The sequence below is a fragment of the Stenella coeruleoalba genome (assembly GCF_951394435.1).
Source record: "Stenella coeruleoalba genome assembly, chromosome: X".
Taxonomy (NCBI): Eukaryota; Metazoa; Chordata; class Mammalia; order Artiodactyla; family Delphinidae; genus Stenella; species Stenella coeruleoalba.
The window spans coordinates 15,636,223-15,663,293 of NC_137152.1; the positions used below are offsets into that span (position 1 = coordinate 15,636,223).

At 43.5% G+C, this 27,071-nt stretch overlaps 1 protein-coding gene across 7 annotated transcripts in view; it reads right to left on the reverse strand.

Moving 5' to 3' along the window:
* Window positions 1-27,071, reverse strand: part of SH3KBP1 (SH3 domain containing kinase binding protein 1) — a gene marked incomplete at its 3' end in the record, with an annotated part of 345,340 nt that overhangs the window by 79,438 nt on the left and 238,831 nt on the right. For all 7 annotated transcript variants that reach the window (XM_079910179.1, XM_079910173.1, XM_079910175.1 and 4 more), the window contains 2 exons: window positions 26,939-27,014; window positions 12,491-12,585 (listed from right to left, as the gene is read on the reverse strand). In XM_079910179.1, the coding sequence (XP_079766305.1) occupies window positions 12,491-12,585; window positions 26,939-27,014 (171 nt within the window). The remainder of the gene's footprint in view (window positions 1-12,490; window positions 12,586-26,938; window positions 27,015-27,071) is intronic.

The following is a 27,071-nucleotide window of genomic DNA, read 5'->3' on the forward strand; positions in this document are numbered from 1 at the left end:
TTATTGGGCAACAACTTACAGGCTTTGCTATACTAACTGCTGACTTTTTCATTTTACATATTGTATAACTGGTAACAAAAAAACTGGATGAGTAACACACAAAAAGCCGTAATCAAGCTTCCTTTTAGTTATGTCGATATTGATTAAAGCATGTCGTGATGCCTGAACACTGTATTCAGAAATGACCACATGCCTTTTACAAGCTACCCATACCATACCTCACAGTTTCCTGCTTCTTCGTACATCTGGTAACGTGTGACTGCATGTTCTCAACAGCCATGCACTGCACGCTACGTTGTTGAAGGACTGAATTTTGTTGTTTTCCTTGCAAGAGTGTGGAGTTTCCTTACGGTGGGCATGTTACTTGCAGGTCAGCTTGACCTGTCAAGGCTTGGTTTTGCGCTTCATTTAGGGTGGGTCTAGGGTAGCGCTATTCCTATGGCTAACTTTTCTGAGTTGTCAATTGGATGCCAAGTGTGTTCAACAAAGTTTTTCCATTCTGCTTGGCCAGAACTCCAACATCTCCTATCACTGGTGACCTCTGGGATATCCACTCAGCTCACAGCCCACCCACACACCCTCCTCCCCCAACTTACTTTCGGCCAGGTCTTGTGGAGTCTTGCCTTACTGATGCACAGCCTTGTGCTGTGGCCAAAGACTCAAGGGACCCTTATAGATAGACTTTTGGAGCTCTTTCTTTGCACAGCTCGTGCTCCTCTGCAATTCCCTGCCCTGAAAATTCCATCCACCTCGGCAGCCGTGAGTTATAGTCTCCGTTGATTCAATCCAATGAGTCTTCTGCTCTCTGTTTAGGCTCCAGTGCCCTGTGCTGCAATGTAGAAAGTGCCCCCAGGCAAAAAGCCAGGGTTGACAGGGAACTCACTTTATGCTTCCCTTCTCTCAAGGATCACATCCCTGTGCTGTGCATTGTCCAATGCCTCAAAACAGCTGGTTCATGTATTTTGTCCAATTTTAAAGTTGTCTATGGCAGGAGGTTAAATCTAATGCGCTTTACTCCATCATGGCTGCAACCAGGAGTTATATTCTCACCTTAAAAGACTGTTTCTTTAATTAGACTGAATTTATTTTATTCTATTCTAGATAGAATAGAACTTTAAGCTCTATCTTTAAAAGTCTGAGCTATTTCAAGGTCTAATTCCCAAAAGAGGTCCTAGAGAAAGAATTTCTGAAATGAAGACACATACAAGGGATTTTAATTATCCTGGAGTTTCCTTTGCTAGTCATATACACTCTTCTCTAACAAGGAAGGCGGAATATTCCCTAAGGAAAAGCAGAGTTACCGTTAAACATCTTTATATGGAAAAGTTAAATACAATGCAGTAAGGTAGTGCCACCCAACCTTTTCCAGATAATGGCACCCCTATAAAATGATAATATTTTGATGACATGCTGCTGGAGGCCTGATGTTGTTGGACATCATCAACTGGGAGGCGGTGGGGGTTCTTCCACCCACCTAAGGCCCTTCCCACCCAGCCAGGAGAGTTGAGGGGATCACTGTCACCCAGGAGAGTTGAGGGGATCACTGTCCTATGCTCCTAGAACCCACTCAGAGCACAGGGGTTAGGAAATGCTACAGAAGTAACGTTTGAGTCCAGATGTCACTAAGAAATGAGAAAAAAGTTGAAACCCAATCTCAGTCCCCCGAAAGAGAACAGAGCTTTCACAGGCATCTTGAGAGGCAGGCAGACAGGAATCAGGGAGGCCTGAGGGGACTTTAATAGGAGACAACCCAGAGCGGAAGCCCCAAAGGCCTCCGGGCTCATAGACTGTTTCCCTCTTAGAAAAAGATGTTTCTATCCGGAGCCTCTTCAGAGAACAGCACCCAACAGATGCTGCCATATTGGCCCAACTCCAGGGTCATCATTCACACTGGGCATGTCCTGGAGTTGTGGGACATGGCCGTACGGTTTGTCACAATGTGTATATAAGAACTGCTTACTGATTTCGTTATTTCATTTGCAGCTTATACAGTCCTAAGTCTTAGGAAATGTTTATGCTTTTAGCCTTTTTTTTTTCCTAATAGTAGAATGAAAGACTTTCTACCCCCTTAAATTCTACTTCAAAAATCAGTAATCATGTGAAAAGGAGATGTTTGCAGGGAGGGCCTTTCCTGGGTACTTATAATCTGGCTTTAAGAATGACCAGAGACATTAGGGCAGGTGGACAAGTCAAACACCAAATGCAAATCATCAAGTTGGCACTTTTGCACTTTTTTGTCCATTTGAATATAATCAAGCATGTGAAATTATGTAACAATATGTTTTCATAGAAACTTCTCATTTTCTACTTGTTACGTCATTTACACTGCAAGGACCACTTAATGCTAAATATTAGAAGCTGTTTCTAATGGCGCCTTCAGCTCATCCAAAGCTTATGGCTAATGGCATAATTTACCTCTCAAGGCTGTCCATCCTACAGCTGAGATTTCATTTTCATTTATGTTTAGGGAAATATATTGATTCTGCATCCAAATACATGCCTTTCTTCCATTAAAAGGATAGTAGATATAATACAAAATCATTTTGCTTCATTACAAACACAGTAGCATTGATAAAGCATCTTTCATTATGTTTTAAGAGCTGTTCTTAGCTCCTGCACCACCTCTAAGAGATACAAAGAAGGCTGTTAGGGTGAGGGCGGAGGAATCTTCATTTCCCAAATAAGCATCAGGAAGGAATAAAAAGTGAAGGGCATAGCCATGATCATTATGAAGGTCAAGAACATCCAAGCCAGCTGCAGCAGCTATTGGTGAATTCTTGCCTTCCATCTCCCTTTCTTACGAGACAAATCTACATTTCTTTTAAGTCTTTCTTTTAGGAAAGCTTATTCCTTGGCATGAAAATTTGTTTGGAGTCTTTTTCTCTATACACAGCAAATTTAGCTTCTAGGCCTGTGCAGTGAGTGAAAAAATATAATTCCCAGGTCAAATCTCAGTTCTCAGGCAGCTCATCTAAGTCCAGGCCTGACTAGTGGAATATGGCTGCACTCGTTCGCCACCCTGGGGAGAAAGTGGCACAGGGGTACAGAGGTGGGGTGCCGGGGACGGCTCTGCTATGGGAGATTCATGGTCTTGTCTTACAAAGTATATTCCCAGGAAGACTCAGAACAAAACCAAGGTCCTTGAAATTCATGCAATTACGTATCAAGCAATTATTTACGAAACACTGGGGCCCAGATGACCTTGTAAGAAAAAGAGACCAACCAACAAACAACATTCTCTCAATAGTATCTTTGCAGAGCAAAGTTTTTAATTTTGCCAGAGTCCACTGCAGCAGTTCTCTCTTTCATGGATTGTATAACAACTCTCTTCTCCTATGTTTTCATAATAACTTTTTTTTTTGCGGTACGCGGGCCTCTCGCTGTTGTGGCCTCTCCCGTGGCGGAGCACCGGCTCCGGATGCGCAGGCTCAGTGGCCATGTGGGATCTTCCCGGACCGGGGCACGAACCCATGTCCCCTGTATCGGCAGGCAGACTCTCAACCACTGCGCCACCAGGGAAGCCCTGTTTTCATAAATAACTTTTTAATGTCTTATCTTCTCTATGCAGATCTGTGGTCCATTTTGAGTTAATTTTTGCATAATGTGTTAGATTAGGTTAGGGCTTTTTTTTTTTTTTTTTGTCTAGGTATGTTCAATTGTACCAGCACCATTTCTTGAAAAGATTATCCTTTCTTTCTTAAATCTTCTTTGCACCTCTGTTGAAAATTAATTGCCTATATTTTCATGGGTCTGTTTCTAGACATTCTATTTCAAGGGCTAGCAAACTACATCCCATGGGTTAAATCTGGCCTGCTACCTATTTTTGTACAGACCTCAAGCTAAGAATAGTTTTTACATTTTCAAATGGTTTTTAAAAATCAAAAGAATAGTATTTCAAAGAATATGAAAATTACAGGAAATTCAAATTTAAGTGTCCATAAATAAAGCTTTATTGGAACTCAGCCACACCCATTCATTTACACCTATGACTGCTTTTGTATAGTTGAGATAGATACTGTATAGTCCATAAAATATAAAATATTTTCTCTCTGACCCTTTCCAGAGAAAGTTTGTGAAGCCCTGGTCTAGGATATGAGGATCCTTATCCACGCCAAATCTCGGGGGTTCTCTGAATGCCGCTATAAAGAAAATACTGTAAGGACAGAAGCTTTAAATAGAAACTCTGAAAGCCCTGAGGAAGGCAGAAAAGGAATGCATTTAATAGCCAGCTACCCTTTCGAACTAGGACTAAAATATAAAAGCCTTAAGTAAAACTATTCTTAAAAGGATGAATTTTACTGCACCATGTAGTTAACTATAAAATGGGGAAATTTTAAGTCTAAAAGGTATTTACTTTTAATGATATTTTCTTAAATATCTCTATGAGTCATAAACTGAGAAAAAACATTTGTAATGTGAAAGATGACAGGTTAATGTCATGAATATAAAGTATTTTTATAAAAATCAATTGGAAAATGACACATAACATTTTCAACCTGAGTAATCATTTAAAAAAATGCAAATGCCTATCAGATTAGCAGAGATTAGAAAGAATGATAATATCCAGGCATGACAAGGATAGGGAAACATTCTCATAGGCTCCTGGGGGGAGACTAAATTGGCACAATCTTTCAGAACATCACTTAAATGCCTTTAAAAGGCACTGAGGCATCAATACATTTAGCAATTGATCATCAGGAAATAATAACAACTGCTAACATTTATACAGAACTTACTAGGAGCCAGGCATTCCAAGTGCTTTATCTCCTTTAACTCACTTAATCTTTACAACACCAGGAGGTAGGTACTGTTATCATCCCCATTTCACAGATGTGGAAACAAACTAAGGCACAGAGAGAATGAGCAGCCCGCCCAAGGTTACACAAGTAGCAGAAAGTGGCAGAAATAATTACGTTCATGAAGATCTACAAACAAGGTGATGACTACATGCAACATGGTGTAAAATAGGGAAAAACCAGAAACAAGCCAAATACAAAAGAGGATCGTGGTACTCCATACATTGGGATGCTAAGGAACCATTTAACCGTGCTGCCAAAGATAGGCAAGATATATTGGGGGCAAAGGGGGTAAACAAAAGAGTGTATATGATATGACCTTATTTTTAACTGTAATTGTGTGTGTGTTTCTGTGTGTGTATAAAGTCTGGGAGAACACAGCTCAAATATTAAGAGAGGTATCTGACGGTGACGCAGTCACAGGTGATTCTGACTTTCCTTCGTATTTATCTGTTTTGTTCTCATTCTCTAAGAGTAAGTTTTACTTACTTAATTTTAAAGTATTACTTAAAAGTGCATCCCATGCCATCTCAGAAAAGTATATTTTAATAAAATGCAAATGTGAATGTAAGACCTTTGAGATACTTTAAGAAGACAGGGGCTACACAACTACTGAATATAATAAATTACTTTCATCCTAAGAAAAGTTAAAATAAATAATACAGGGGCATTTCAGGGAAACTACTGACCTTAATTTCAGGAGAGTTCAATATACCAAGAGAGAACTCCCAGTCAATGGGCATTTGTCTTTTCTTCTTCCGATCATAACTTATCACAGCAATAGCTGTAATTTTTAATTTCTAAAGCACTTTCAGCCACAACGTCTCACGTAATCCTCACAACAGCCCTCTCAGAGTAATAGAAATAGAAAGAGTGAAGAGAGAAAACAGAAAGTGTTTCTCTAAATCCTTAAGACACCTGCAGAGTTTTCTGTGTGTTGCAGGAGAAAAGCATCCCAGGATGCTGTAGCAAGGATTACTAATGTCCTGCTACTAAAGCACAGCACTTGGGAGAGAGATTACAATTAGGCTGAACGAACACAGGGTCCCTTTAGACAGTTTTATATAATTTGAGGAGGCATGTAAAGTTGAGAATCTGCATCAACTGCGAACTCATCTGTCTATGAGAAATCTACAATCATCAAAATTTCTGGGTGGCACTGTTTTGACTGTCTACTGGTAAACTAAAGCGAAGTGTTCTCCCACCGCCAAGTCCTACTTTCACCAACCTCATCTAATTTAAAAACTGTGTCTATGTGATGGTAAACACGCTCAGGAGGAAGAGTTTGGGTTTTGTGTGTTTTTTAAAAAGATTTTTTGATGTGGACCATTTTTAAAGTCTTTACTGAATTTGTTACAATAGTGCTTCTGTTTTCTGTTTTGGTTTTTTGGCCCCGAAGGCATGTGGGATCTTAGCTCCCTGACCAGGGATGGAACCCACAACCCCTGCATTGGAAGGTGGAGTCTTAACCACTGGACCACCAGGGAAGTCCCAGGAGTAAGAGTTTTGATCAAATGTGTTTCTGGTGTCAGGAATCTTCCCATCGGTCCTGGTGTCCAGGTTACTTTAAAGAGGAAGACAAAACAGCAACAAACTGTATTCCTTGGGATTTCTAATGCTCTGAGGAGGAGATATATTGTGACTGCTGTCCCCAGTAGGGACATATGCAGTCTAACAAGACGGGCTATACTGCAAGAAATACATCCTATGACATAAATGACTCATCTGCTGAACGCTGACATTTTTCAAATGTGTGTAAACCCAGATGATCCCAGACCTACACTTAACTTCTTCATTCACTCATAAAACATGTCCTTCTAATGGCTCTGTCAGTGTGTCATCACTTTCAGGGTGACACCTGCTAATTTACTCCTCATCCCTGAAACCACATTTAATCCTACACTTTAGCTCTGCTAAAAGCTTCAGCAGTTGAGAGAGAAAGGGTCAAGGCCAGCAATCTACACAGTTGATCGGCTTTCTTATACCAAGCTGAGAACCCTTCATGAGATTTCTAAAGCCACTTTCCTGTGGGGAGAGAAGCAAGGAAGTCTGGAAACATTTTTCTCGTGAATAAATGTTTCAATTAATAAATTAATGGGAGGGAGGCAGGACGGGAAAATAAACATTAGAACAAACAAAAGAACATATCATCACAGAATGACTTAGGAAGGAGCTAGGGATGCCTTTTCTTTCTTTCTGTCCTTTCCCCCCTCCCCCTCCCCCGCCTCTCTCCCTCTCCCCCCACCCCTCTTTCAATGGTGACAGCAAGCAGAAAACTAACCTGGGTCCGGAAGAACAGAGGAAAGCAAAGTAGGCTGTGGGCGTGGGAAGAAAGAAGTGGGAGAGGAGGGCTTTAGGCCCAAAAAGAAGCAACGTTAGCCCTGAGCTGAGCTCGTCATGTCCTCTGCACTACCAATCCATTTCTGTAGATGTGACAATGGAATCAGAAAGTCCTGCATGCTCCTGACCCTACGAGGTCAGAGACATGGACACAAAAATGTCGGAAACACATGGATGGGGGAATGGCGTGGTAATACTGTTTTCCTAATAAAATAATGATAATGTCATTAATTTAAAAAGAAAATTGCACAGGCACCTGCCCTAGATATACCTGGTAACAGAGCGTGAGTCAATAAGTAGACAAGAGTCACCTCGGGGAGTGACTGAGCCGCACCTACCGCAAACATCCACAGCCCCACAGGAAACAGAGCAATCCCGCCCTGCCAGCTCCCACGTTCAGGGTCAGGAGACCCTGCCCTGGCTCGGCCACTGATTACTGTGAGGCCCTTGGGAAAGTCACTTCCGTGCTCTGGGCCTCTTCCTCCTTTGCCATCTGGACAGAACACCATGGTCCCGCCTAGCTCCCAGGGCTGCTGTGAGCATGCATGAAAAGGCGGGGTGCTGAGGGGTCCCGGACTCTTGCTGCCAGTTGCCCAGAAGGGTCCTGCGCTGGGAAGCTCTGGTCCTGCAGGAGCTATTACTATTTTTTGTTCATGATTCAGATTTTTTTTTAAGTTTATTTTATTTAATTTATTTATTTTTGGCTGCGTTGGGTCTTTGTTGTGGTGCGCGGGCTTCTCATTGCAGTAGCTTCTCTTGTTGCAGAGCGCGGGCTCTAGGCGCGCGGGCTCAGTAGTTGTGGCTCGCGGGCTCAGTAGTTGTGGCTTGCGGGCTCTAGAGCACAGGCTCAGTAGTTGTGGCGCATGGGCTTAGTTGCTCCGCGGCATGTGGGATCTTCCGGCACCAGGGCTCGAACCCGTGTCCCCTCCACTGGCAGGCGGATTCTTAACCACTGCGCCACCAGGGAAGCCCGGAGCTATTACTATTAAGTTAAATGCTCAACCACTGTCTGGGAAAGGAGGGAGGAAAACACGTTGAGGGAGAGCTGGAGGAAGCTGGTGAGTTAGAATCAGTCCTAACTCTGCCCTCACAGCAGCAGGTCTAGCTCAGACATTTGGGGTCCCTGGTTTGATACATCCCTAAGAAAAGGCGAAATTCCTAGTTGGTATTTTTTCGTAGTGGTGACCGTCTACCTTTAGCTACTCCACTGGGTTCCCTCTTTCTTGAGAGGCGCATATATCGGTTTTCTCCCCCGAACATCAATGCTGTCCCCTTCTCCTTCCTTCCGACTCCACCACACCGTGACTTTAGTCAATAACATTACCTTTCTCTGTGTTTACCTTGATGTTGTCAAATAGACTTTATAACCATGAAGAAAGGGGGTTTCTGTTTGCTTTGTAACGGGTCAAAGACACAGCCACTCAGGGGAGCCTTCTGATAAGAAATACCCGAAGATCTTTGTTTACAGAGGGGTCACGTGAGAAGCCCTTCCTCCTAGGTTACCGGGGGCTGGGAGGAAAGGGCCATTGCTCTGAGGCCAGGAGGCTGTTGGCCAAGGGCAGGGACATCGTCCCTCTGCACAGCTGGGCTCGCTCTGCCCCAAGCGGCAGTGGTCAGGGCAAGGCGCATGCTTCACAGTAGAGCCTCGCCTGACCCCTTCTCCAGGGAGCTTCTCAGGTTGGAAACGAGACCCAGAGGCTTCTGAACCCTTTCAACCACGCTCTGAGCACAAATCAGGAAGGCAGGGATGGGGGTGGCAGGAACACAGACGAAGGAGCTATTTTAATTTTTTTAAGGAGCTATTTTTGAGTGACTGGAAATAAAAGCTAAACACAGGTGTGTTCTGCACCCGTGGACATGTTCCCAAATCCACAAGAATTCTATTTTATAAATAAACTAAAAAAGAAACCATTCGGGTTGCCACATTTCATCCTAGTTTCCAGGGACACACACAAATAGTTCGGGCCTTTGTGCATTATTTCAGGAACCGAGGAGGGCGTATAGGCACCCACTAAAGGTGTATGACTCATTTTCTAGAAAGCTATATGAAGTGACAATCTAGGGCTAACAATGAGGGCAACGTCTGCCCTATGACTCCTGCCACAGCTCACAGAAGCAGGGCAAAGGGAAACCACCTTAAATGATTATAAAATGAAACCACCACCAGAATTTGGGGGTAAATCAAGAACGTCTACAGCAAAAGCCATCAAATTTAGAGAAGAGCTATTTCATCTCAACTCATAATACAATAAAGAGGCATATCAAAGTGCATATTAAACAAATTGTGGCGAAACTATTCACTCTGCAATAGGAAAAGCACACGGTCATCTAAATGAACTTCTGGGCGATACCTAAACTCAGAGCAAGAGTAAGACTTTTCTATAAAGCAGGGTTTGACAGACTCAGATTCCATCCTTCCCACCCTCAGCAGGCAAAATATTTATGGCATGTTTTCTTTCCAAATTCTTGCTGAAATCTCACCCATTGTGAATTCTTACCCACTGCAAATTCTTACCTATTTTAGGTATATATATTTTTTACCACTGTTACCTACTTGATATCACAGCATTCCAGCCCCAGCTATAGACTGGGCCCAGCCACAAGAGCCCCTGCATTCCCATTTCTGAGGTCAGAGAAAGAGCGGAGATGAACTGACAATTCCTAGGATTACAGGTACCAGTGATGGACCCCTCCCTGCGAGAGGCACTTATACACAGCATCTTAGTACATCCTCACGGCTGCCCTGTGAGGTCGGCTTTAGGGTCTGTGGCCAGACCACGTGGCCGGATATCTAGCCCAATCTTACAATGAAGGAGAGAAAGTTACCAAAGTCCTTCGCTGGAACAGAGAGGTTACACGAGCAGAGGCTGTTATGGGATGATAAAAGGCAGGGGCTAGGGCGATAGGGATGCAGCAGGTGGAAACTGGAGCTGGGGAAAGCATCCCTCCATTGGTCAGCCCAGGGCTCTCCTGTGGAGCATGCTCTGTGGAAGGTGCTGGAGAAAGGAGGAGGGATGAGGCCCTGGAGGTGCAGACCAGGGCCTGGCTCTGCCAGGGACAGAAGTGGCAGGGAGGCAGGAAGGCAGGATCCTCGGGGGCTGGCGCTGCTGGGCTTGGGGGTGGGGGCAGGGTGAGACCAGGAGGAGCAAGTGCCAAGATGAGCCACCCGGGCGCTCTGGCCCGAGCAGCACAATTAGTGTGCGAGCCAGGACAAGGGACCAAGGGGACAGGGAGGGTGCCAAGTGCTCGCTTTGCAAGTGTAATTGTGATATCTGTAAGCTGCTTCACAGGTCCAGACTGCTTCTAAACACATTCAGCTGTGGAACTGGGGAAATCAGATGCAACCCTCAGGACACTCCTGAAAGCAGCCTTCCACCTCCGCCCCGTTCCTTTCTCCCTACTGTGTAGATAGGACCGGGAGAGAGTCCCTCTCTGACTAAATAAGCTCTTCAAGAAACTTCAATTCCTTTTATTGGACTGGATGTCAGCCTGGCAGGGAGGAATGACATCATCAGAATGAACGTGTTCTCATCGTATATAATCAAATGACAAGGACTGGAATATAAGATGTTAAGGTAGAAATACATGTGTTCAGACAAGAGACCATCCGTGGTGGGCTTTTCTTTCCCCCAAACCTTAGTAAATGTTATTGTACATCCGGTTTTCAACTGAAAAGAGGGTGCTCCCCCAAACAAAAACAGGAAAATGAGCCCTCCCCATTACAAAGAGTGGCAGCTGTTTAATCCTCTGGTCACTATATCATCACGGGGAAAAGTGCTCTACCCCTTCCCCTGTGGTAGTGGAACCAAGTCTCTGTGCCAGTTATCAGAGTATTTTTATCATGCTTCACAGCCATTTCATGTATTTGGTTAAGGGTCTGATTTAAAATAGGAAATGCACCGTGCCTAGGAAAGCATCCCGGAGGAGGCCCGCCCGCAGGACAAGGGGAAGGGTGGCAAAGAAAGAACCGCTTTGCATCCTCAGCTGAAAAGCACGAGAAGGGCAGCGTTTCCCCTCCTCTGATTTCCTCCGGCCACATTCAACACCTACAGAGATGTACTGAAATAAGTTCATGGGAGAATATTTTACAGGTGAAAAGATGGATGAGTTCTGGGGCCATCAGCAAAGCAGGGAATAGTGTACTAGTCCAGAAAGTCACCCTAGCATTGTCCAGCACACCACTTTCGATGGAGAGGGTGAGAGCGCCAAGCTTTCTCCCTAAAATAATCTGACCTTTGGCAATCTCCTTAACCTCTGGGGTCACGCATTCCCTGGCATCTATGGCTCAGGCTCTGAAAACACACAACCTCCATAGCCATTTCTTAAAGGTAACTGTCCTTGATTATAAGGTCATAAAGGGAAATCCTACCAATCACTTATGGACACACTCGGGGCCGGGGAATGGGGGATGGGCAACACCATGGTCCCTTGCCTCTCAGTAACGGCCAGAGACAACAGGACCCAGGGCCTGCTTCCCACCCTAAGCCCCTGTTCTCTTTCCCCTTTCCCTGCACCCTCCACCCTGTCAATGCTGTCCAGCCCCGCATGAACACAGGCAGCCACGTGATCCTCCAGTCACGCCCGTGCTAAGGGAATTCCACATTGCTTGCCGTTTACCTGGATACAAGACTAAAAGCACCTTATACATCCTAAAGACTGCTCAGCTTTTTGTCGTAGTCAACCATCACAAAAACCCTATACTTCAGAGAAAAGGCCATATATTCCAGGAATTACTTAAACCATGGATCTTTCAACCACCCACTTGGTGAGTACCATTGCATGCAAGCATACACAGTACATGGTCCAGGCCCTGTTAAGCTGCATCACTTCATACAGACGTAGCCTAAAATCACTGCCTGTAGTGATAATAAAATCATCCGAGCTTCTCAGCCCCAGCAAGACGGGCAAGTTTCTCTCAGGCATGCTACCTGTCTTTGATCTGTACAGTAAACATTCTTTAAGCCTTTTCTGCCTGTGATGTACGACCTCGCCTTTTGGAAGCGCCTCCTTGGATACCTCATGGCACAGAGCTTTGCAGCCAGGGCTGCTGTGGAGGGCGGGCTCTCTGACCAAGCAGGCCGCCTTCCGCCTTCCGGGTTAGCCCTTCTGGGACAGGGCCATGCAAATCTGCAGCTGGCTCCAAGGCAAACGGAATCTACTGGAGTTTCAAGTTCATTCATTCACCTGGCTACATTTGCCTTAGCCTGATTGAGAGGAAAGATATAAGATTCTTCCTTGGGAATGCAGGATCATGAAAATTAACTGCTTCAAGGGTTAAAATATAAGCGCGTACTATCCAGTCAACACCTCAAAGCGGTCCATAGTTTAGAAGGCAGGAGGGAACCTTTGTTTACCTTATTGATGAGAGTGACTATATCTCCTTCTTTGATTGTCAATTCATCGTCGTTCTGTGCCTCATATGGAAATATTACTTTGCAGTAATCCTTGGCTGTAAGAAGAAAAGAAAACACAACCCTTAAAATGCTTTATCTAATGAGCTGGCCCAGGAGGATATGTTACATTAACTTCAGAGAAAAGCACGCTTAACAGAAAGAACACAACTACCGCGTAAAGAAAGCAGGGTCACCCTCGGAAAACTACCCAAGATTGCTCATTTTTGGTTCATGCATATTTATTCTCATTTTTCCCTCAAAAATCACATGACATCATGAAAGCAAATGACTGCTTTGCTTCTCTCAGGCAGAACAGCAAAATAGGTTTCCTTGGTCTCAGAAAATAAATGTGTATTTTTGAATACTCTTTATTTTACATACCATTTTTTTAAAAGATATTTGCCATGTATTTCTTCTTTAGGTCTTTTTTAAAAAAATTAATTTATTTATTTTTATATTTATTTTTGGCTGTGTTGGGTCTTCGTTTCTGTGTGAGGGCTTCTCTAGTTGTGGCAAGTGGGGGCCACTCTTCATTGCGGTGCACGGGCCTCTCACTATCGCGGCCTCCCTTGTTGCGGAGCACAGGCTCCAGACGTGCAGGCTCCGTAGTTGTGGCTCATGGGCCCAGCCGCTCCGTGGCATTTACATACCATTTTATATATTCTTCAGGTGAATGCATAAGTAGACATAATCTACAAAGAGCAAAAAGCTTAAGTTTTGCCCTGTCTTCTTCCACACATCACTGAATCAGAAACAGGGTATCTGTATGTTACAAAGCTGACACGGCACTCAAAACAATGAGAAAGGCTCCATTACGGTCCATCTTAAGAGACAGATGTCAATGGAATTGTATGTGAACATGTGTCAACCACAAATGGCCAACAAATACTGACCAAATGCTCTTCGCACGCGTGTCAGGGGGGCGAACTTTTCAAATATGTCCCATGGTCTCTCTGTGGGAACCTGCCTACTCAGGAACCTACGACTGTTCATCAGCAAGGAAATGCACCAGCTTTCACCAAAGAGAGAAAAACACTAAGGCCACTCAAAATCCATTCAAATATGCCCTGAATTATATGCTTTTGAAAGGCTACCTGATATTAAAACCTTCTCTATGTACACAAAAGCACCTGTTTAGAAGACACTGAAAACATTGGTAAGGTATTTGGGAAACTAAGACTTAGAGAACAGGTTTAATGACACAGGACAGAAGGTGGAAAGAAAAATTCAAGAGAATTAGTATCTACCTGGACAGGTATTTATTAGTCTGCATCAAAGTCAACAACCCTAATGGCTTTGAACGGCGTTAAATATTGCCCAACGATTAGGCCGTTCCTGCAGACAGATTACAGCCTAGAGCTATATACATAAGTATCAATTACAGTGTTCCTAGAATAATTTTTATCACTAAAATGTGGGATTCTTTTTATTATGGTTAATGTCACATCAATCAAAGAGAGTGATATATAAAATCAATGCAATAAAAAGTCTATAACACAGACACACTGTGGTCTAGCGTTGGGATATGACAGAGAATAGGGAGGGGAGGAGAGACGAAAGGGGAGAGGGAAAGAGAGGGACTTACTTTGTTTACAGATGCTTTTGCTTTCTGTCCAATGGCTTGAAGATATCAGTTACACCCCCTATCCTAGTGCTGGAAACCTTCTGTCTTAGGTACTCTGGGAAGCTGATGCCTTTTGCTCCTTAACTCATGCTAAGAGGCACTAGTTCTAAATCCCATCAATACCAATCCGCCCATATATTCCTAAGCCCACATAGTTCCATCCCTCTTAAATTCGTTACAGCAAACCTCCCAAACTCTGAATTGGCCCAAATGTTCTAAAGGGAGGGAAAAAGTTAAGCATCTTTAAATTGGATAATGACAGCTCCTTACCAATTTTCCTACTGACTGTGCTAGTGAAATATGACTACCCAACCTCAAAACTTACAGCAACACTGAAATAAATACAGTATTATTGAAGAACTGCCCTGCAGAGTCCTGGCTTTAAGAATAATTTGTTGGATCAAAATCATGGAAACGTTTTACACAGAAGATAAGACATCCATGGCCAACAAAGAAGAGGAACAAGTCATGTTTTTATTCCTTTCCATCAAAAAAAGTCAATTACATAGAGAATGGACTTGAGGACACGGGGAGGGGGAAGGGTAAGCTGGGACGAAGTCAGAGAGTGGCATGGACATATATACACTACCAAATGTAAAACCGATAGCTAGTGGGAAGCAGCCGCACAGCACAGGGAGATCAGCTCGGTGCTTTGTGACCACCTAGAGGGGTGGGATAGGGAGGGTGGGAGGGAGGGAGATGCAAGAGGGAAGAGATATGGGGACATATGTATATATATAACTGATTCACTTTGTTATGAAGCAGAAACTAACACACCATTGTAAAGCAAAATTATACTCCAATAAAGATGTTTAAAAAAAAAGTCAATTAAGTGTGGTAGACATTGTTGGTTAACTTCCCGGCCACCATTCCCCATTCCCCTCCCAGTTCATAGAATCCTAATTTGCTCAGCCATTATACTCAGGAATAGGGAACACTCCCACAGCCCTAGGGATGAGTCAAGTACATCTAGGCAAATAATAATTTTTATAATCATTTAAAAAATTGAAGTATAGTTAATTTACAATGTTGTGGTAGTTTCAGGTAGACAGCAAAGTGATTCAGGTACACACACACACACACACACACACACACACACACACGCACATTCTTTTTCAGATTCTTTTCCCATATAGGTTATTACAAGATATTGAACATAGTTCCCTGTGCTATACAGTAGGCCCTTGTTGGTTATCTATGTTATATGTAGTAGGGTGTATATGTTAATCCCAAACTCCCAATTTATCTCCCCCACCCCCACCATCCCCTTTCAGAACCATAAGTTTGTTTTCTATGTCTGTGAGTCTATTTCTGTTTTGTAAATAAGTTCATTTGTACCATTTTTTTAGATTCCACATATAAGTGATATCATATGATATTTGTCTTTGTCTCACTTACTTCACTTAATATGACAATCTCTAGGTCCATCCATGTTGCTGCAAATGGCATTATTTCATTTCTTTAATGGCTGAGTAATATTCCCTTGTATGTACGTGCCACATCTTCTTTATCCATTCCTCTGTCGATGGACATTTAGGTTGCTTCCATGTCTTGGCTATTGTAAATAGTGCTGCTATGAACATTGGGGCACACGTATCTTTTCGAATTAAGAGTTTTCTTCGATATATGCCCAAGAGTGAGATTGCAGGATCATACGGTAACTCTATTTTTAGTGTTTTAAGGAACCCCCATACTGTTCTCCATAGTGGCTGTACCAATTTACATTCCCACCAACAGTGTAGGAGGGTTCCCTTTTCTGCACACCCTCTCCAGCATTTGTTATTTGTAGGCTTTTTAATGATGGCCATTCTGACTGGTGTGAGGTGATACCTCATTGTAGTTTTGATTTGCATTTCTCTAATAATTAGTGATATTGAGCATCTTTTCATGTGCCTGTTGGCCATCTGTATGTCTTCTTCGGAGAAATGGCAAATTTACGTCTTCTTAGGCAAATAATATTAATTTCTCTCCCCTTTGTTGGTGATTGGTTGAGGCGTGAGCATGTGATCCACTTCCAGCCAATGAGACGTGAGAGGAAATGTGCTGGGGGGGCAGTTAGATTTTGTTCCCAGAAAAAAAAAAAGATACATGAGGAAAATAGTTGCCCCTGCCTTTTTGCTTTTAACACTGTTTCATCCTTGTTGGAAGATAGTACACAGTTCGGTGCTGTTGCAGCCACATTTCACCCATGAAAGGAAAGCCAAAAAAAATCAAAGGGGAGGTGACCCTAAGCCCTGACATTGTTGAGATGTCTGTTGAATTAACCAACTTCAGGGCACCTGTCTCTGGATCTCCTGTTATCTGACTTAATATAACTCTATTGCTTACCATTACTTTGTGGTCAGGTAGGTATTTATCACTCAAAGCCGTCCCTCACATGAAGGTTCCCTAACATGAAGGGACTCAGTAGAAGAAAGAGGACACTTCCAGTAACCTCCTCTGAAACACTCCACTATAATCTGCCTCCCCCACCAAATCTTCTTGCCATGTATCTTTGTCATTCCCTTTTCCCCCAACTCTTCCCTTGCTACCTTAAGACCTGGCCTCCTAGTAGGAGGTTGGTAAATGACTATGGAATTGACTTGTAACCGACATAGAAAACATTTACAAGAAAGTACTAACATGCCTTTAAAATGTTTCACAGGGCCATTTTGTTTTATGCCCACAGTTTTCCTATAAGCTAAAGGAGGGTAGGTGTCCCTCTGTCTTTTTAAAAAAACAGCTTTAATGATGTATGATTTATATACTATAAAATTCACATATTTTAGTTGTACAGTTTGAAGAGTTTTAATACATTTATATAGTTGTGTGGCCATCACCATAACCCAGTGTTAGAACACTTCCACCATGTAGCTCTGCTGTTTTATATGTGAGGCCTTAGACACAAAACTACCAATTTTAGATAAAAGGAGGAGATAAAGGTGCCAGTGGCTACCATCAACTACCTCTCTCTGCAAAGCAGGTTCCCATGCCATACCTCGCCCCTCTTTGTTTCCCCAGAACCTGACATAGCTTCCACTCAATGTTTCTTGATCATCCTCTAGCAACACCTAAAGAGTAGAGGAAAATCTGTGGGACAGCAAAGTAGGAAGAGAAGATTCTGGGCTAGAAGTCAGGAGAGTCAAGACTGGGTTTGGTCCCCCCGATCTTTCCCAAGCACACAACCTGAGGCAATCACACCGTAGCTCTGGACCTCATGTCCTCACGTGTAAAAGTGAGGCCGGCCAAGGAGCGCCAAGAGGAGAGTTTGGTTAACTTTAGCAGGACACTTTCAGCAAATTTAAACTTATTCCAGAGCTCCAGTATAAAACAACTAAAAACAGAGCTGTCTGGTTAAATCAGAGAGTGGGGCTGGTCCATCTCCCACCCAGGTCCCCAGAAACATCCCAGTGAAATGCTGGAGGCGTCAAGGAGCACACTGGGCTATACCTTCGTCCTCGCCGGCTCTGACAGTTCAGAGCTCTAGTCATGAGCACCGTAACTCAGAACACTCCTGACCAAATATGGCAACCCTTTGCCTCACATGTTAAGTTATTAAGATACATTTGAAAATAAGAATTTGTTTTTACTTCTGAGGCATTCGGGCCCTAATTCAGCAGTATTGGAAAATAAGAACATTATGTTGGTTTGGATGTTCCAATGGTTTTAAGATACTCAAAAAAATTCAAATGCAAAAAACTTTATCAACTCTGAAAATACGATTTTAACTTTATAGTATATGGAACGAAGATGTTCCCCATTTTAATTCAAATATTTATTGAGTCACCACCATGAAAAAGATATTGTCAGTTCCTGGGCCTGTGATATACAGGTCAGTCCAACCACGCCCTCCCACCCTCGCACGGAAGTGACAACCTAATGCCTGGAGAAAGGCAAGGGGAGAAGAACGACAGTAAGAAAAGACAAGTACACGAATAAGCATCAACTCACTATGACTGAATATTGTCATGGTGTTTCAGAGAAAGGCAAGATTGCATGCAGGAGAGAGATCACAAAAGAGGAGGCATTTGATATGTCTTGAAAGAAGAGTATAATTCCAAATCCTTTTTGAACGTGCGAAGATTATAAATTTTAAATGAATAGCAGACAGAGGTAGAGAGGAAAGGACTGAAGCTAATTTTTGGAGGCAGTCATTTTCCATCTATTCATCAATTAGATGGATTTAATTAGTCCAAGATCAAACAGGAATGAATACACACAGACACATAAAGAAATAAAGGCACAATTTATCCAGTAATTAAGATGATTTTGCCTCTATTTTTTCCTTAGAAAGATTTAAAAATACTAATAAATTAGCGTAAGACTGAAACCTTAAGTCAGTTCTTAAGCTTTTTTGTCTTAGAGTCCCTTAAGAATCTGATAAAAAAGCAATGACTCTGTCTTTCCAGAAAAAGGAAAACAAAAACATAGACACGTTCAAAGGTGCAGAGAAAATGTGGTGTACAAAATCAGATTCAGAACCCTGAATCTCTTGCCCAGTTCCCAATCAAGAGACCCTTACTAAATGATGACTGGCATTCAAATTTTAAGATACACCAAGAAGTCCAGTCATGATTCACACCACCTCCAAAAAAAAACACAAAAAAACAAAAAACCCATTATGTCAATCTCTAAATTTCTAGAAATTTACATGAGATTAAAAACAGATTGTTCACAGAATTGAAATCACATGACCACATCCGAAGACACCCTTCAGCTGGCTCTATAATCTACTCATACAACAAACAAACAAACTTAAGCAAATACCCTCACCTTAAAAAAAAAAAAGCAGAAGAAACAGAATAAACATATCAGCAAAGAGAACATATAAACACACACCAAGAAAATAACATTAAATTTAGAACAATTCTCTGGGCTCAATTTAGGACATGAAGATCAAAACCCCATGTGTCACAAAGTCTGGTAGGAAGCCTTCCAGAGCTTTCAGCAGGGATGGAAAGTACCAGGTCATGCCTGGAATTGACAATTTTCTTTTCCTTTGGGACACCAGAACAAACACATCAAGCTCAGTGGTGTCTACTTTCACCAACATCAAAATCTGAAAATTCTTTCATGAAACTGACAAATATTATCAGAGACACTACTGGTTCATAAGCCCTTATCCAGAAGCCCTGGGGACAGAATTTTTCAGATTTTAGAAAGGAAATACATTGCACATGCCATATAATATGTAACATCCCCAGCTGGAGTCTGGGGCTGCACCCAACCATCAAATACATTAAAATTTTGCAGCAAATGGATGATTCGTCACCCCGAGTGGGATAAATAAAGACTATACCTAAATGCGCATTAGTCCAGGACAAGTTTTCTCACCCAAGGAGTGATAAAACCTTTTGGTTTTCGGGAGCTTTTTGTATTTTGGAATTGCAGTAAGGGTGTTGACATCTATCATGTTCTGGGGAAAAGAGAATAAGTTAAATAAGACTAGTTATCTGGTTCCCAGGGAGCTTATAATCAAGGAGAGGAAATAAGGCATGTATACACAGAGCTCTGGACAAGGCAGCAGTGAGGAGAGAATGAGAGTGATGTGTTTGCCTTAAAGCCTCAGAGATTCCGAAATGGGGAAACTACTTCCCAAAGGAGAGACACAGGGTCCCTTCTGGGAAGAGCAAAACGGCACTGGCCCCTGCCTGGACAATGTTCTAGGACTTTGACCAGAGGAGGAAGAGGAGGGGTGTTTCTCAACCATTCCCGATGACAAGAATGATGTAGGGCACCTGTTTCTTCTATGCCTTCCCAGATCCCTTCCCTAGGGATTCTGAGGTGGGACCAGGAATCCAGCAGCTCAACCAGCACCACGTCCCCCAACCCCGGGTGATTCTCATCAGCAGGGATGCTTAAGAAACATGAGTCTAGGTTAGTGGTCCTCATGCTTGAGTGGGCATTGGCATCAGGTGGAGGACGTGTACAAACAGAAACCCCAGGGTTTCCGATTCCATAGGGCTGGAGCAGGGCCTGGGGATTTGCATCTCTAACAAGTCCCCAGGGGATGCTGACGCTGCTGGTCTGGGGACCACACTGATCTAGCCATGGGTATTAGCAAAATGTCAATGCCAGGAAGGAGCAAAACAACCGTGGGGACCTGGAGGGTGGGCCAGCGTGGCGGCAGTGCCGAGGCTGTCTGTGCCGTATGAGAGATTTAAGTGAGAAATGCAGTTCTGCGTCAGTCTGAGGATCCAGGGCTCGTGGGGAGGGGTGAGATGAATACATTTGTGCAATAAATATTAACTAAGTGTCCAGTGTGCGCCCGGCAGCAGAGATATAGGAGTGCCCTCCTGGGGCGTACGACAGTCTACACCAGTGGTTCGCAGCTGCTGTGACCTGGCTTCCCAGGAGACACTGGCAATGCCTGGAGACATTTATGGTTGTCACAACCAGGGGGGAGGCAGTAATAAGTATAATTGACATCTAGTGGGTAGAGGCCAGGGAGCTGCTAAACATCCTACAATGGACACAGGACAGCACCCCAACAAAGAATGATCTGGTCCAAATGTTAACAGGGCCAATGTGGAGAAAGCCTGGTCTCTACCTAAACTCAGACAGGGAAACAAAACACAATGCATTCGTCACTACATTGTCAACTCCGGTCTTCACAAAACGCCTTCCTCCACAAGAAAGCTGACTGTGACCCCTCTGGTCTTGGATGTTGCTGGGAATATGACTTTCAAATTACTTCACAGCTACGAGTTATGCCACTTTCTATTCTCTCACTTTAAAAAGAGAAAACAATCTTTTTTTGAAGAAATCAAAATCTGAGAAGCAAGGGAAGCTTTCCTGTTCTCTAGTATGGAGTAGATCATGGCTCGTCTCAATGGCACCTTCTCCTGCTCAGATGGGGAGAAGCGCTGAGTCTTTGGAAGGAAGGAAATCCACCAGGATAGCAGAAAGGGAGCTCACTTTTTTCCTGCAAGCGGGCTGTATTTGAAATCCAGGTCATCTGCAGCATGGGTAGGCTGGGCACCCTCGCAGAAGGACCCCTCACTCTGAATCCAGACAGCAAGGTCTGTGCTGGGGGCACTCGATGAAAGGTGCATCCTAGGGACAGTGGGGACCTGAGACACCGAGCCTGAGGGCTTTAGTACATAACAGGTGCGGGAGGCGCTAAAGGGCTGGGTAGGAAACATGTTTCATATTGGATGTGCCCAAATTCCCAGGTCTGAGGGTGAGTGAGCTTTGGAGAAGATAAGTGAGCAAAAAACACCTATCCTGGCAAAATAGATTAAAAGAGTCCCTAGGTAAGGCTGATAAAAATCCCAACATAAGGGAGTTGACCCTTTTTTCTCCTATTCAAACATGTGGTGACAAAGCAAAAATTAGCTCAGACTGAGAAAGTAAAAATCTGCAAATGCGGATACAAACGCAGATAGAGCCAGCTGCAGAATGAACCGGAAATAGCATTTCTCCCAAGCACACACACTACAGCTGGAAAGGGTCCTAACAACCCTTCTCTGAGCGACGACTGCTTTCTTACTCTCTGAGAAAGTCTGTCCTCTAAGACCACAGACTATCAGAAACTTTGCTTTTTTATACTGTATTAGTAAGAATGAAATGTTTCACCCTTGGCTGAAAGAAACAAGTCACTGTGACACAGAGAAGCCTTGAATCCCCACACAAGTGCAGGGCCTCATGTAAGGGGTTCTGGACACAGCCCTGCACGTCTATCTTAACTTGGTGGTGGTCCAGCTCACAGAGAGGCCTGATGTGGCCCGACTCACACAGCCCTGTTTTGCTTGGGGCCTATCAAAACACTGCTGCTTCGTTTACATTTCACTCACTTCCATTTCTCCTCCAAATCTGTAACTGCTCAGTTTTCTTTTGTTTGGTGCGATGCTCCACAGGTCCTCCTGGGCAGTCTCCTCGTTGCAATGAGCCCATAAACTTGACTTTGTCAGACTAGCCTAGTTTGTCCCTGGCGCTCTTGGGCTGACTGGCCTGGGACAGTGGCTACAAAGAACAAGGGTCTGTCAAGCCCCACAGAGCAACCACTGGCGACCCTCCAGAAATCCGGAATAAGCTCGAGGGTCAACAAATGTGTTCTTTTCTTCCCGGTGACTGTGAACTTGGGAAAGGAGACCCATGGCTTCTACACTGCTTTTACAAGACTCTGTTAGATAGACAGCCTGGTAAATTGAAACCATTTCTAATTCTCCATCTGCCCAACCACCACTGTTGCCAGTGCCCACTGAGTCCATGGCACTTTTCCGGACTGGATGGTGGGGATGTCAGGTAGAAGACACAGCCCCCTCCACGAGGGATCAATGATAGCCACAAGGCACTATGTGTCACCATCACAGGGGACAGCTCCTAAGAAGCAAGTCAAGGGACAAAGTGATCAGAAAGGTGGTACAAGTGTCTGGTGATAATGTGAGGGGAGGTTAAACAGAGAAAGTTTAGCCTTTGCCCCCCAGCCATCATTTATTCAGAAGCCTGACCTGCCTTTGTACACATTCTGTCAAGGACTATTTTTTCCCCAACCCACCTGCTCAACTGGTCCTCTGAATCTCTAAGACTGAACTGTTTGTTCAAGAAGATGCTAAATAATCATTTCTCTGGGCTATTTCTCTATCCCACCGAGGCCACAAATCATCTGCATCAACTGTAGTAAGAAAGAGGGGAACTCCAGATGTGGGGAGCTGGAAATACCTCAGAGCACTTCATTTATGAATATTTAAACAGTTTTCCTCTTGTTATGAAAATTACGGCAATCTGCTCCTCCGCCCACATTTCCGATGAATTTCAGTATCATAAAAGCTTCATTGGGGGAGGGGAGATGATGTTAGTTGTTTAAATAAATCCTGATCAGCTGAGTTTCACTTTCCCTCAGAAGATATCAATCCACATGAACATTTTTTGAATCATCATAACTTACTCGTGACGTGAGCTTGTATTTGAGCGCACTGAGGAGACAGCTATGTGGGAAGGGGCTTCTCTCCTCTGTACCTCTGGGCAAGTTTCGTTACGGGTGTGACTTCCATCCAGAAGGAAGGAGGCTGTGTTGTTCCCAAGCTCCGAGTCATTTCTAAAAGTGGGTCAGCACTCTCTGTCCTTCCACCTGAACTTGGGTGTTGCATCAAAATCCAGAAGCAGCGAAAGGTTCCAAACGGAAGGGGCTTTCTAGTGAACTAGGGTGCCTCGTGGAAATCGTGGGAGAACCATTATCCCAGAATTTGCTCTTTACAGTGAAAGCCAGAGAGTGTGTGAGGCGTGAGATTAAACTGCAGCAATTCTTACTCTGGGTCCACGAAAACACATCTGTCAATAAATATCTCTCAAGTCTTCACTGACAGTGATAATTCTTCCCGACCTACCACCCGCTTACACACATATTTATATCCATGGCATCTTTGCCAAATGACATCTTCTCATATTCCTAACTCAGTCGTTCGCATCTTCCTTTTGTCTCTCCCATCGGCTGTTCAATTCTTTGAATGCAGAAAGCTTTCACTCTGAATTGTAAAGCTTTCGGAATTAAATCAGAGAGTGAAGATGCTGGGAGAAACCTGAGGGCTTCACTCTAGTACAACCCTCTGACTTCACAGACAAGGCAGACCACGAAGAGCACAAGGCCAGAGAAATAAAATTATTTGCCCGAGGTCACACAGCTAGCTAATAAGAGAGCTAGTCCTGGAATCTGTGCTTCCTAACTCTTAGCCAAAACACACCACCCAGCCCTGTAAAACCTCTCTTTATTAACAACTCATCCCCACTCTGTGATGCATCTAGAGATGGACGCAGTTAATAGATACTTGTAGGAGTGAAAAAGGCTTGGGCTAGACTCAGGATCCTCCCACATGCTCAAGGGAGCTGAGCATGATGAACTGTGTTAAAATCCAGGCCCAGGAAGCCCATCTTAGATCCCAGAATTACTTTCAAACTATGCTGTCCAATATGGTGGCCCCCTAGGCACATGGGGCTATTGGGCACTCAAAATGTGGCGAGGCCAAGTTGAGATGTGGCATATGTGGAAAATACACGCTGAGTTGTGAAGACTCATATGAAAAGAGAATGAAAATATCTCATTTAATAATTTTATATGGGTTACATGTTGAAGGGATAATATTTTCGATATACTGAGTTAAATAAAATATATTTAAATTAAGTTCACCTGTTTCCTTTTTTTTTTTTAAACCTGTTTCTTTTCTGGCTACCAGAAAGTGTAAAATCTTGTATGTGGTTCACATAGTATTTCTACTGGCCAGCTCTGCTCTAAAACACCTTCCATCCACACCACCTAATCCTGCCAAAAAAGACTCGAGTCTCCTGCCTGCAGACATTACAGAGGGTTAAAAAAATATATCACGGATGTGCGCTTATCCTAAGGTCAGTTCTTGAGGCCAGAGGATTGATTAGTCACCTAAGCATGCCCTGCAGACTGTCCTGTTTTATGCCACAACCTTACAAGTGACACTCAGGTACCCCCTGCTTAGTCTCCCCCAAAAGCAACTCACCGGTCACCCAAGGTACTATTTACTCTACAGAGAGAGGAGCAATCTATAGGGAATTTCTCTTTCACTTCTCTTGAAACTCTTTTCCATTAAAAAAATTTCTCTGTTTCTCAGATTATTATTTCCGCAAACAAGAGTGAGGTTGGTGAAGGCCACTGGTTGTCACATGTCACGAGGACAGCCTGTCCCAGGGACTCCATTCCAGTTACCTTGGAGGTTGATGTGTCTTTCCCTTCTCCCGCCCACCCCCCACTCCACCCATCCCAGCAAACTTGCCTAATAACCTGGATCATTTATAAACCTGTCAACAGCCAGAACTACAAAATGAGTAGTTCAATGGAAGGAAGGATAGGCTACTGTCCAACAACAGGAAATGTTATCAGAAGTGGTTTAACTGTGAATTCTTGAAAAAAAAATTTCAGGCCGCTTCAAGAATCTTGAAGGTTTTACTGTCTAAAGGTAGTTAAACGTTTAAGCATGCAAAACCTACAACCCGCGTGAATTACTGCGGGGCCAGTTTGGCTTTGGGAACATCTAGAAGCTCAGAACCCTTCCTGAAGGGTGGGCCCTCAACCAGGAGCACCAAAGCACCTGGGAATTTGTTAGCAAAGCAAAATTTCAGGCCCCACCCCAGACCTGCTGACTCCGAAATTCTGGAGGTGAGGCCCAGCTCCCCAGGTGATTCTGGGACACACTCGAGTTTGAGAACTGCTGGATCAGAGCCTTAGACTAGTGCGCTTCCCCCCCGTTAGCCACAGTCTGACTGTACCATTAACAGACTGAAGGCATGCAAACCTCATCCGAACCTGAAACATTAAGACTGAGCTCTAGCGGCTGCATCTGTAACATCCATGAACGTATTTATCTAAACCACCATTTTGGGCTTGGCAAGTCCCATAAATTCATTTTTTAATGCCTAAGGCAGTATCCCTTATTTGCTCTCAAAACTACCTGTTTTGCACTGCAAAAGGAGTTCCTGGTATATTTTTCTGCAACAAAAAGAATAAATCTATGCTTGCTCTTATATTAGTCATAATTACATATGTACAATATATCTTCTCTCAACCTTTGGCTTTCCAAACTAGATTAGTAGTCTGTCCACATTATCCTCACAAGGAAATCTGAAGCTGGAAAAAAAAAGGTTAAAATCCCTAGAAGGAACTGAAGCACTTATTTATGACTAGAGCATGTTCAGAACGTTCCAATTATTGGAAGAATGACTAAAGGAATTGGAGAGTTGCCAGATTTAGCAAATACAAACACAGGATGCCCCGTTACATCTGAATTTCAGATAAACAGCCAATATTGTATGGGACATACTAAAAACAAAAAAAAATTATTCATTGTTTATCTGAAATTCAAATGTAAGTGGGCATTCTGTATTATCTGGCTACTCTCAAATGGGGAATACTGACCTGTGGGAAGCTTTGGGGGAGACAACTGTCCTCAAATACTTAAAGGACTATTAGGAGAACAATGGGCTAATATCAATATAGACCCAGAGACTAGAACCCATGGGTAAAAATTACAGGAAGAGCATATCCGGCTCAACAGAAGAAAGACATTTGTAACTATAGGAATTCAAGTAGAGATGTGCTGAGGAGAGTAGCAGGAAAGTCATCATTTGGGAGTGTCTGTTGAGTGGTTAGGCTAAAAGATAAAGCCTCTTTGATTTGAAGGCCTATGAATCCCTAAACTGCTTGAGTTGCCATCGTCTAGAATCCTCCTGCCTCGTGAACTACGCAAACTGCTCTGGGTATACACAGATAAGCCCTGGCTCTGCAACGTGGGTGAGAAACAAATGGCAAGAAAGCATCCTGGACCTCCTTGGTGGTGCAGTGGTTAAGAACCCACCTGCCAATGTAGGAGACACGGGTTCGAGCCCTGGACTGGGAAAATCCCACATGCCATGGAGCAACGAAGCCCATGCGCCACAACTACTGAGCCTGCGCTCTAGAGCCCGTGAGCCACAACTACTGAAGCCTGTGCACATAGAGCCCGTGCTCCACAACAAGAGAAGCCACTGCAATGAGAAGCCTGCGCACCGCAATGAAGAGTAGCCCCCGCTCGCCGCAACTAAAGAAAGCCCACGCGCAGCAACGCAGCCACAAATAAATAAATAAACAAATAAATTTATTTTTTAAAAAAAGCATCTTGTTCCATCGAGGAACTTGTGCCCATCCTACTGGTAGAGCCTAATGAAACACATTTGTGTGCACTTTTTCCCCATGTGCTTTAAAAAAGCCATTAAGATTATGTAAGGATTTTTCAAAAGCGTTTCAATGATTATAAAATCCTTCACTGCTTTCAAACATAAAACAGATACACAAGGAAACTCACCCTTTGTCCTGCTGTCCATTTCTGTTTTTGACGAGTCTGGAGTTGCTGCAGTCGGAGGTAACTTCTTGCCAATAGTCTGAGGGGAAAAAAGATGATCTTTACTCATCAATATGATTCTCTCCATCAAGCAAAG